The 12,426-nt window shown below is 36.2% G+C and overlaps 1 protein-coding gene across 3 annotated transcripts in view; it reads right to left on the reverse strand.

The window, feature by feature from the left end:
* The window catches only part of LOC128992065 (protein AF-10-like), a 39,398-nt gene continuing 26,972 nt past the window's right edge, over nt 1-12,426 (reverse strand). For 2 of the 3 annotated variants that reach the window (XM_054415454.1, XM_054415452.1), the window contains exons 9-16: nt 11,760-11,864; nt 11,120-11,312; nt 10,723-10,894; nt 9,729-9,884; nt 7,076-7,250; nt 5,242-5,343; nt 4,103-4,178; nt 1-398 (exon numbers count right to left, since the gene is read on the reverse strand). In XM_054415454.1, the coding sequence (XP_054271429.1) occupies nt 342-398; nt 4,103-4,178; nt 5,242-5,343; nt 7,076-7,250; nt 9,729-9,884; nt 10,723-10,894; nt 11,120-11,312; nt 11,760-11,864 (1,036 nt within the window). In that variant the 3' untranslated portion in view covers nt 1-341. The remainder of the gene's footprint in view (nt 399-4,102; nt 4,179-5,241; nt 5,344-7,075; nt 7,251-9,728; nt 9,885-10,722; nt 10,895-11,119; nt 11,313-11,759; nt 11,865-12,426) is intronic. The other variant, XM_054415453.1, reaches the window with a different exon arrangement.

Here is a 12,426-nt window from a genome sequence, read left to right on the forward strand (position 1 = left end):
TTTTCAAACAGCAAATTCAATATTAATTTTATTGAAATCAATAAATCAAAATAAAAAAAAAACTTTCACAAAAAGTGTCTCACATTTAACATACATTGGTGTTTTGTCCACCCTAATATTACGGCGAAGACATTTAAAATTGGTCAATAAAGTAGCGGGGAACAATAAAGTCACAGCACATTATAAACCAGCGGGTATAAAAGTGACATCGATCTCGATAACAGTAACTACTAACTTTTTGATTTTATCACATAACTAAATTACTATGACAAAGTTTAAAACGAGTACTAAACTGTACAGAGTTTCTAACTATCCACTAGGAATTGCAGCAGGGAGAGGGCTCAGCTCGGCTTGGATGACGGATGATGGTGGTCGGAGTGATCTCTTCTCATCACGATCTAATGGGCAGAGGACAGTCTTTAATCATTACAACTATATTAAAAGGCAGTGGTAATTACAAATATATAAAATTATAGCCTCCTCTATGGCTATTGCCATGGTAATTACAAAGTTTGAGAATGGTGAACTGCGGCATTGTATTTGAGGAGGATATAATAAAAGGCAATAGTCTACATCATTACAATTTTACTGCAGGGTGTCCCAGGAAGAGGTCGCTATTTTTGATTTAATAAACCAGACGAATTAAACATGCTACAAAATAGAAACTACTAAGGGCCGCTTTCCCCAAATCAAGTTTAACTTAATCTCGGTTAACTTTAATCTGTGGGTTAAACTTAGGATGGCTTTCCCCACTATTTTGTCATGAAAGTTTGGTTTAACCTAGCTTTTCTTTGCAAGCAACAATGTTGGCAACACTGTTATGCAATTTTGTCTGCAATATTAGCTGATAACTTCCCACTATGACATATCTGTCATTAATTTTATCGTGTTTTGGTTAGCCTAGTTGTATGTATTAGGTTTCGTGTCATTGTCTCCAATTGTTGACATTAAAAAGAAACATTTTTATTTGCAGGCTAATAAATTGTACTGATGCTAATTTATAAGCATTTCATTTATTGTGTTTATTTAAGCTCAAACTTAATTAAACAGTAGGCCTACTGTACGGATCAAATAAAAGCATTTACAATCATGGGAAAATAAAATGTTGGGAAAGACGCAAAATTAATGTTTGTGGATTAAAAACTAGAGCCTATCCTTTGTAATGGCAGGCCTAGGCTACTCAGCATTAGACACGTTCGATGTTTCTAAACTAAATTTAATTTTAGGCGTACTGCAGTAGTTGTTAATTTACACATGATAATAATAGACTAGTGGTTAGGCCCAAATGTTTAATATTTACTTTTGTGTAATGTAAGACTCGTGTTAAAATAAAATCAAACCAAAAGGCTTCTTTATGAGCTAACTTTCCAACCACTGTTGCGTTGCTGTGGACAAGGTAACCTATCGATTGTACACAACTACGATACTACCTACCGAAAATATAATAATTTAGGCCTACTCTATGCATTTAAAAACCTTAAAACCATTACTGTATATCTGTAGCCTTATATCTTTAAATTTGAAATAGTCATGAATTAATTGTCTACATAGGTTCTGGTTTGTTATTTTTAATTTATTTCCAGTTCAATTTATTTTAGGTTATGTTTAACAAATGTCAAACAAGGATATTTGCCATTGCCGTCTGCCGAACGTAACAAGTCAGCCAAGAGCCAATCAAAATCAAGCTATTATTCTTCTCTCCTGGGTTAACCCACGGATCGCCAGTTAAACCAGCCTCACCCCTAGGGTTAACTTAAACCTAGTTTAAACGGAGAAATTATTTTGGGGAAAGTGAATCTGAGGTTAAACTAGAGTTTAAACCGCGATCAGAGTTAAACTTGATTTGGGGAAAGCGGCCCTAAGTCATTTAATTTACTTAAATACCGGTTATATTTAAAAATTTCAAGAGTTAATTTGAAATGGTTTTGCAAATAAAATTACTTTAATGAAAAGGGAACACACATTTACTAAGAAGTACCACCAACTTGTTCTGATTGGTTGAAATCAAGTGGGACTTTAAGGTGGTTCTGGTTATGTGTTTGTTTAAACACATTCGCTAATGATTGCCACATATATGCAACGCTCATTGCCACAGACCGAGATATACATTTTAATATTACACATATTGCCAACAATCATATGACGTCACTAATCATCATATCCCCAGACCAAGTGGCGCACATATACGACATACATCCCTACAGAGAATTTAGGGCCTTCAAACAGACCGTTAGGAAGATATATGCTTTTTAATAACATTAAGACACCAATGCAAATATGTGACATCAGTCTATTTTAATGTGACCAGTAAATGCGATGGCAGTCTATGGGTAGAAACCGGCCGTCGCATATGTGCGTCGCTGGTCCATATGAATGAAAATGTATTACTATTGCGGTGTGAACAAGTTAAGTTAACTGTGGGGTTTCAAGTTTTTATAGTGCCCCCAAAGTTATGCTATACAGGGTGATTGATATAAGTGTGCCAGCTATTTAATTCAAAAGTTATAAGATATATAAAAAGTGTTAAATGGTAACTGCCTTGGATTTTTATTTAAAAAATTTTTGGCCATTTAAGATAAATAAGAAAGATCAAAGATGGCGGCCATATTGGGAAAATGGCAGTTAAAATTATTTTTTAAACTTGACTAAAATTTTTTCAAATAAAAATCCAAGGCAGTTACCATTTAACATTGTTTATATCTCTTATAACTTTCGAATGAAACAGCTGGCACACTTATATCAATCACCCTGTATAAAAGGCTGCAGATAATCTGTCATAACGTTCAATATTACAATTAAATATAAGGAAGTTGACAGCCGCATCAGTACAATTTTAAGGCAGTGGAAAAACATTATAGTTACAGTAGACCCCCTCTTAACCGACCCAAATGGACCGGCCCTAGGTCGGTTAAAACGGGCAATCCCAAAAATCATAACATAATGAAGTTCCATTTAATTGGAATTATATAATCATTATTTTGAAGTCGTACTTGCATTTTTTATAAAATAAACTACTCTTATCTCATTTTTTGTATTGATAGAAAAGTCACAAATAGCCTAAACACAAAACACGGTTAAGTCAAATAGGCCTACTTTCAGTGGAATATATTATAATACTAGGCAAGAGCCAATACATTTCATATTTTAATAACTTTAGTACTGCAATGTATTAATTGATACTTTCCAAATCCATTGTAATACAGTACAGAACCTTTTGTCGAAATTAAAGATACAATCAACCATTTTGTTACAAGACTGGGTGTTTATTTATAGCCTCTCACTGGAGGTTCGAGGCACAAAAACTATCTTGACCTTGGAGTTGTTAACCCCCTTCCCTGCCCTCCCTACAAGTTGCGTTGTTTGTTTACTCCAGGGATAAGAAAATTAGTTCTCAAAATCGTAACGCACTTTATGATGTTGTTATAAATTTGCCGCACAGATAACAAATCAGATCAGATGTGCTCAGGCTACGAACGATGATGACAAACTGACAATAGGCTATGCCTCTATCACGCACAGGTCATTGTGACCCATGTGATATTTTTATTTGATTCATGTAATGCTGCAAAATAATTTGTTGTAAATAAAGAATTTCTCTCTCTCTATATATATATATATATATTTTTTTTTTGGGATCAACACAAAATAACTTATTCTTAGTCATATCCTGTGGAGATAAGCGTATGGTTCAGTTCTCATCGCCCAGCGTGGGAGCGGAAATGCCGAGATTCCTAGAAAGTGGCGGTTAAACCGAACTGCTCTCAAAGCAAGGACGCTTAAAACAAACTGTATTATTTTACGATCAAAGGCGGATAATCTGATTATCTGTTAATACAAGGTCGGTTAAGAGGGGGTCTACTGTACAATTAACCATACAAAAGGCAGTGAACACCTGCTCTGTTACAATGATCAACAAATAAATTATTTAAGTCCCAAACGAAACAAAGCCTTCAATTTCTCCAGAGATCAAGGCAAGACAGTGTTACCAGTACAAATGTAAAAACATTGTTCTAGTACTTTTAATGTAAAATCCTGCGGAAAGCAAATATCTTTTACACAGTTATCTCTAGTTGCCTGAGTGGGCTCTTTGTTTAAGACTCACCTGTTGTTGCTGGGATGCTGCTACTGAGTACATGGGGTAAGCTGACTGAGGATGACTGCCCGACTGACTACTGGACCTGCAACAAGTGTGAGAAAGTCAAACTTTTGTATCACACTTGGGTCAGGGAGCTAAAGCTGGGTACAGAATGAAACATGATGGCGGCATTACAGTGCGTTGGAGAACACAGAGCGACACCACACACATGTGGCCATCAACACTTCCAAAACGAAGGCGTAAGTACATATGATAAACCTATGTACTTACACTCTTTTGCCTTGCAAGCCATGAATTGATAACTGGCAGCCCGATCGGATGAGACTACGATTAAAGACCCATCAACCAATCTATTATTAATTGTGTTATGCATTTTATTTATTTTACATGTTAAAAACGACACTGTCTAGTGTCTATTGCATGTATGTAATGCTGAAGGACATTAAATTCTGATTGGGCTTAGGGGGAATTTCTGATTGATTTCTAGTGATGTTGTTTACACATCGTATTACGATAAATAGTTCAATAGCCTACATTGAATCTGAACGATGGCACTGTGTTCTCAATCAGATAAATACAAAATATTTGTATGAGAAAAACACTAATCAATTTTCTTCAAGAAGAACTGGTGATATTGGAATGAATATAAATTTGAAACAAAAACTTCACCAATATTTTAAGAATTTTTAGTTTTATTAAATTAATTTTATAAAATTAAAAATTGTTAAAATATTGGTGAAGGTTTCATTTCAAATGTATACTAATCAATTTATTTATTTTTATTGTTATATAGCTAATTATGAAGAAAGACCTAAATAAATAAAGGTTTCAGTTTTGTTAAATTTGCATAAATTCTACACAGATTGAAATAAAATGTAATGCTTTTATTACATAAACACTAGTTTCACATGCCAGCCTAAAATGACAAATTATGTAGCATTTTTTAATTCTCTTCTATCAAAGAACTCCAAAGTTTGAAAAATTAAATAGAACTATTGAACTCTTCGCTACAGCATCAAACGATTTATTTTAACAAAACTCCTCTTGAAAAATCCGTAATTCATTTAATGCAACAATGGAAAAAATGTGCATCATCATTCGAATCCACATTCTCCTCCACGTCAGTTATGTTTGTAAATAATTACCTTCTAGGCTCAGGGTTGGAAGTAATGTTGGTGGAGCGGACGACCACCCCAGGCGCTGAGCAGACGTATGTCTGCGCCGTGCTGCCTGGACTGTGGTGTCTGCTGTACACGGAGAATAATCAATGCAGTTTACATAAGTGGTCTGAATACAACTCAGATTGTACAATATATAAGACTATTGATTATCGTAGTAATCCCATTCACATGTCACTGCTATAACCAATTTTATTAAATAGATGTTGAATTGCGCCCATCGACAGAGTGAATTGTCAATTACTGAAGTATGTTAAACGCGCCAATTTTTAACCAAACCAAACTTAAAGGACAACTTACTGCAAGCTAGAGCAAAATTTACGTTACATAAGTTGTCAAAGCTTTGAAAGAGGGAATATAATGCTCCTGCCTGGATTCATGCATTGCGCATTTCAAATGTAAGAAATATGATTAATTTAAGTATAAATTATAATGTTGGGTCAGTTGTGATTTCATCGATTTGGTTTTTTTTCAGTTTTTTGATAGGTTATCAGTTGTCAGTTTTTGTTTTTTTATGGGTTTCCCCTTAAATCACTTATTTAAAAATATAATTTTTCTTTCTACTTATGCAAAGGTAGTTTACATGTTAAAAATTGTCGCTTGTGCTTGCCAAGGTTATTGACATGATGAAACATGGGATTGTAATTGCGACCATATCCTATCAATAATTATGGAAGTAGTAAACAAACATCTGGTTCAACAAGTGTTCCAAACCAACTACTGCCACGCAGCAAAATTATTGCACAACCGATAAACTGAAACTGACTTTTTCATTTGATAAAAACCTGGTAAAACCAACATTAACAATTGACCTAATTAAACATTACACTAATAGAAGCACAATCTCAATAGGAATGACTAAAGTAAACTTATATAGGATGGAGAGGACACAGCTAACTCACCTGATCGAAGGTTGCAGACGAGTCAAAGAACACATAAAACACACACATATTGCAGAATTATGTGTTCTTTGACTCGTCTGCAACCTTTCATCAGGTGAGTTAGCTGTGTCCTCCCCATCCTATATATTTATTTAATCCAAGCTAAATGCTTTTCCTAAAAACATAACATTTAAGTAAACTTATCTAATGTTTGTCCATAAGGATGGTAATTACTTTTGTTTTTATTTTAGAGTCGATATTAAAACTACCACAATTGATAGTATATTTCAGTTTCAGCAATTTCAGCATTTAAATTACTATATTTTAAAATGATTGGGAACTTAAATCAGGCCGGCGGTTTGCATGTGACACGCTATGGGCCCAAGAGATCCCCCCTGCACCCATTTATTGGGAATTTTTTCTTTGTGCCCCCAAACAAACATAAAACCACTCGTGCCCCTGAGCCCATTTACTAAAGCAGCCTTAACTGAAATACAAGTATAAATGACTACAGAAGGGCTGCAATACTTTGAAGCTGAAGGGGGAAGTGTAACATTTTGAAATATTGAGTATTTTCAGTAATCAAGGATCACGTTATCAAGGATTTGTGCCAAAAATTCAAGATACTGATTTGTTGAGTTCCGAAAATGATGCTACATCACGACCTTAATAACTTCACATTTACATGCTAAACCAAAATAACTCAAGTTCAAGCTTTTTCTACAAACCAAAGGGTAACTGTAAAAGCAATATAGGACAAACAAATGTCGTACAGTATTTAATATGCTTTAAGATAAACGTAAGTCTAACATCTTTTGTATAAACTGAATTAATAACAAAATATACATAAAACAGAACTAGTGCTTATAGACTACATAGCATAGTTCATATTGTTTAGTAGTGGTTAATATGATCATTACCTGATCGGATTGGGTTGTCCAGGATGGTAAGACTGACTGGGGGACGTTGGTCCGTTCTCCACGGGACCTCCGGGATAGGTGTTGTTGACTCTAGGTGGCTGTGGTACGTTCACTGGCCGCCCATCCATCGGCATTGACACCGGCACATTGGCAGCTGCAGGATGTATGTTGTTCACTAAAACAATAAAAACTATTTCAGAGGATACTCATTGGAACATGAAATAGGCTTATAGTTATCGTACGACATTTAGTGAGTGGAGTTCTCCGATACAGAGATGGAGAAAGATTTTCCTTGTACAAAAGATAAAATACTATTTTTTTTCTAAACAGGTTGACAAATAGCTTGAAGTGAGTTTCGAGCTAACTGATCACAGCACACCATGGCTAAAACAAATTGGTAAATGGCAAGATTTGTAACCTGGGCCTCTATACCTAAAGTCACCTAGGTTCTAACCACTAGAACCGTTGGCCTTTCACTAAATAATAGAGAAACTCTAAAATGAGGCATTCAAGTCTCTGGTAGACGGCAAGGGCGTAAACTGCAAGCAGTGCATTTGATCTAACATTGAAAAAATTATGGATTCTGACGCTGGCCAAAAAAGTGTCCACAGAATCCGCCAACATTCATCCTACAGTACACACTAAAATTAAATTAGTTTAGAGGACAAAGCCAAGCTAACTCTAACCTCACTTTTCATGTCCAAACTCTAAAAAACGTTTTGCAGATCAGCATAAGCCCTACTTGTTTTCATGAATATATCTTGTAGTTGGACTCCTCCTTTGGTTGAAACATCAAATAATTTTAAATAGTTGGAGATACATTTTGGTAGTGATGGTCGGATCCGGATATCGGACTACCGGATCCGAGCTAGAACCGGCACCGGATCGGATCCAAAAAATTCCGGATCTTGGGCTGGATCCGGTTTTGATGGATCCGATTTTTTCCTAACACAAAGCTGTCTGTATCACTGTACAACCCCGATTTTTTACCAACACAAAGCTGTCTGTATCACTGTACAACACCGATTTTTTTACTAACACAAAGCTGTCTGTATCACTCTACAACCCGAATATTTTTACTAGCATAAAGCTGTCTGTATCACTGTACAACCCCGATTTGTTTACTAAACACAAAGCTGTCTGTATCACTGTACAACACCGATTTTTTACTCACAAAGCTGTCTGTATCACTGTACAACCCCGATTTTTTACTAAGACAAAACGCTGTCTGTATCACTGTACAATACCGATTTGATTACTAAACACAAAGCTGTCTGTATCAATGTACAACACCGATTTGTTTACTAAACACAAAGCTGTCTGTATCACTGTACAACACCGATTTTTTACTCACAAAGCTGTCTGTATCACTGTACAACCCCGATTTTTTACTAAGACAAAACGCTGTCTGTATCACTGTACAATACCGATTTGATTACTAAACACAAAGCTGTCTGTATCAATGTACAACACCGATTTTTTTACTAACACAAAGCTGTCTGTATCACTCTACAACACCAATTTTTTACCAACACAAAAAGCTGTATGTATCACTCTACAACCCCGATTTTTTACCAACACAAATCTGTCTGTATCACTGTACAACCCCGATTTTTTCCTGATTTTTTACTAACACAAAGCTGTCTGTATCCATGTACCGTTTTTTCCCCTAGTGTTTGTCTCTTGATGCAAACAACTTATATGGCAAGGCCATGTCTCGATGTTTGTATCTAGATTCAAATAACTTGTATGGCAAGGCCATGTCTCAGTGTTTGCCTCTTGATGCAAATAACTTATATGGCAAGGCCATGTCTCAGCGATTGTCTCTTGATGCAAATAACTTATATGGCAAGGCCATGTCTCAGTGTTTGTCTTTTGATGCAAATAACTTATATGGCAAGGCCATGACTCAGTGTTTGTCTTTTGATGCAAATAACTTACATGGCAAGGCCATGACTCAGTATTTGTCTCTTGATGCAAATAACTTATGTGGCAAGGTTATGACTCAGTGTTTGTCTTTTGATGCAAATAACTTATATGGCAAGGCTAACTTATAACTTATAACTTATATGTTTCAGTGTTTGTCTCTTGATACAAATAAATAACATATATGGCAATGGCATGTATCTTTCCGAACTGAATCCGACCAGATTTTTCTGATATCTTCACACCCCTAGTTTTTAGTGTACCTGGATGATAAGCTAACGGCCTATAATTTCGTCTCAAAAATATCGTTTTTTTTTAACCCGCCCTTATGACAGTGTGTATCTGGATCCGGATCCGAAGATCCGAAGATCCGGATCCGAATTTTTCAAGATCCGGATCCGGATCCGGTACCGACATTTTCATGGATCCGCCCATCACTACATTTTGGTATTCCGTTTTTTACTTCAGAGACATCTGGCACCCAATTGAGACGTAAAAGTGAGATATCCTTTCTGGGAGATCAAGGATATCCAAAAGCTTTTGACACCTTGCAAAAAGGATGACGATTAGTTTAATTTACTTATTTTACATTTTATTCTCATTTTTTTACTTCATATAGTTGATTATTACAATAAAACATCTTAGCCAATTTATTCTTAGATAAAACAATATTTTAATTATATGCATAATAACTACGCAGAATCGTTTTCACTGAACGTTGCCTCACCTGTGGGTGGAGGTATGCTGGGAGGCACCAACGGGATGGCCAGTCTAGCATTGACAGCCAACAAGTGGTCTCTCCGCTGCAACAGTGAGTTGACGTTCTCCTCTAGTCGCAGGTTCTCTGCCCTCAGCTGATGTAGACAAGTCAGCAATGACGCAACTGATGACAGAAAACAAGTGTAAAACATGCAAGACTTTTAATTACCAAACGTATCTGATTAGAATTTTGTATGGTTTTTAAATCCTCAATCATTTTAGCCACTGGATTGCTTAAATAATTGAAATTGTAAGGTCTTACCTTAGCAATCCAAATATTGTTGATCCGATATCAATTTCAAAGCCAAAGGTTCATCCATAGTCGTGATCTAGGTTGACCAAATCTCTAAAGCAGTATCTAACCAAAGGGTTTCGTAGAAATATGTTGTATAGTAAATATCCATACCTGTATGTGCTCGTATATATTTAAAATGTAATGGTAACAATTCATATGTAGAAAAATTGTAACCATAATGAGACTTAGTCACTAAACATTGACACTATTCAATTGTTTACAATTACAATGTATATTAAGTAAATAAAAAGTATTTGATATTGAATTTGAAGATAAAATAACATTTATCACATTACAAAATTTAAATTACAGACACGAAAATAGTATAAAAATTTGACAGTTGTCGGCAATGTGTTCCCGAACTAAAGTGATGTTAACCCACATTTCAAAACCATGGTTTTTATCCATTATTTTTGTGCTATTTCCGTATCAACTGTACCTAATTAATAATGTGATAAATGTTATTTTATCTTCTACAAAACTCTCAGGGTGGATACCACCTCAGGAAATTTGGTCGACCTAGATCCCGACTGAAGATGAACCTTAGGGTCGAAATTGATATCGCATCAACAATATTATGATTGCTAAGGTAAGACCTTACAATATAAAGTTTAAATCCTACTGTTCCTTTGTTGGTTAACCATTCAAGTGCAATACTGAATCGCACCCTTACTGTCAAAGTGCTGCGCTTGTTCCATGAGGAACTGACTGCCCTGCTCCCACTGCCTCTCCAACAGCTGGTCCAGGGTCTGGGGGGTTGAGGCTGTACTGCTAGGTGCCCAGGCATTGGCTGGAGGTGTGCTGCTGGTCTGGGGAGTGCCTGCTCCACTGCCTCTCACCTGCAAAACCGACACACTTTCATGTTGTCAAACAATATTTTACAAACATCCTTGAAACCTAGGCACTTGTGTCCAATGTTACATTAATAAACTTTGAAAGGGGAGCGAGCTGGTCTAGTGGCGGTGGGCGGGAGGTTCAAATCCCGCCAATCACCAATGGATTTGATCTAAGTGATCGTACCCCAACCCTCTAGGCCTAGCAGGTGTGTATGTAGCTGTACTTACACTAGCTATGACTCTGCTGTGTAGTTGGGGACCCACAAGTTGGCCAGGCTGGCTGCTCAAGTTAGGTTCTGAGGTGAAGATACTGTGAGCTTCCAGCTCTTGGTTCAGAGTATCTGACATCTTCTGCGCCATCGTGGACGCCGGGTTCAACTGATTGCCGAGCATGTGTGGCGCATTCACACCGTTCTGGAACCTGAACAAATCATAAGACGTTGAGGTATTTGACTTTCATATACTTAAACACAACACATTTGAGATAATTATATGTTTTGATTTTCCTGCTTACAACAAAGCTCTATGGAGCAAATTTCTCAACTTAACTAATAGTAAAAAAAATCACTTTGGATATTATCACAGACTTTGGAATACTAGGGTAGATATCCCACCATATGTAAAATAGAAAATTAACTAGACCCTACCCCTAGAAACGTTATATCTTAAATTAATAAAAAGAAGATTACGCTTGTAAAAGACCAAAATTCAAACTGTCAGCAAGACCAAAAACAGAAGAGTTTAAGTCAATGACTATCGAGTACTGATCTGCAAGGATAAGAATCAAAAGAGATTTGTAACACCCCAGAAAAAGTATGATAATGTCTGGTCTTAATTCCAACAGAAGTGGATCCAAAACTAAACTCACAATTTGTCTTTGTCATCTCGAGACTGAGATTGCTTCTTGTGCTTTTGTTTGTTGTCCGGACTGCTCGGTGGGGACTCCTTGATGGCTTGACTGACAGGCATCACGCTGCAAACAGACAAAATATTACTAAACTATATCTGAAATGTCTTAAAAAAAATTAATTTAATACATATTATATGTCACTTACATATCCTTAATAGTAGGTGTATGCGGGCCAGACTTCTCGTTTGGATAGAAAGTGTTGACTTAAACGTCTTGATAAAAAATCAGACTGGTTTTGAAAATATTCTATTCTCAACATCCTCTGCGGTCGATGTCGCAAAGACATTACTATTCTCACAACTTATGCAAAAATTGTGAATTTTTAATCGCACAATCTTTGCAGACACTTTCTGCTATTGCCATTACATTGCTCAGATTGAAAATAACTTCTGGTCCAAATCGAACAATATAGCCAACTGTTGGCATGGCCGCCCAGGAAGTTACAGGGACCTACAGACTCCTTCCTAAAACACTATGTGTAGGGTTAACATTTTAGCATCAGTATTTTTTGATGGCAAACAGACATGGCACCAGAAAATGTTCACTGACACATTACCATTTAGGTATATTACTTCAAGTGAAAACTTAAAAAAAATTTTGTGACGAGGGGCCCCATATCACTACT

The sequence above is a fragment of the Macrosteles quadrilineatus genome, unplaced genomic scaffold, assembly GCF_028750875.1.
Source record: "Macrosteles quadrilineatus isolate MER2022 unplaced genomic scaffold, UCM_ALF_1.0 Scaffold_4__1_contigs__length_99947679, whole genome shotgun sequence".
Lineage (NCBI taxonomy): Eukaryota > Metazoa > Arthropoda > Insecta > Hemiptera > Cicadellidae > Macrosteles > Macrosteles quadrilineatus.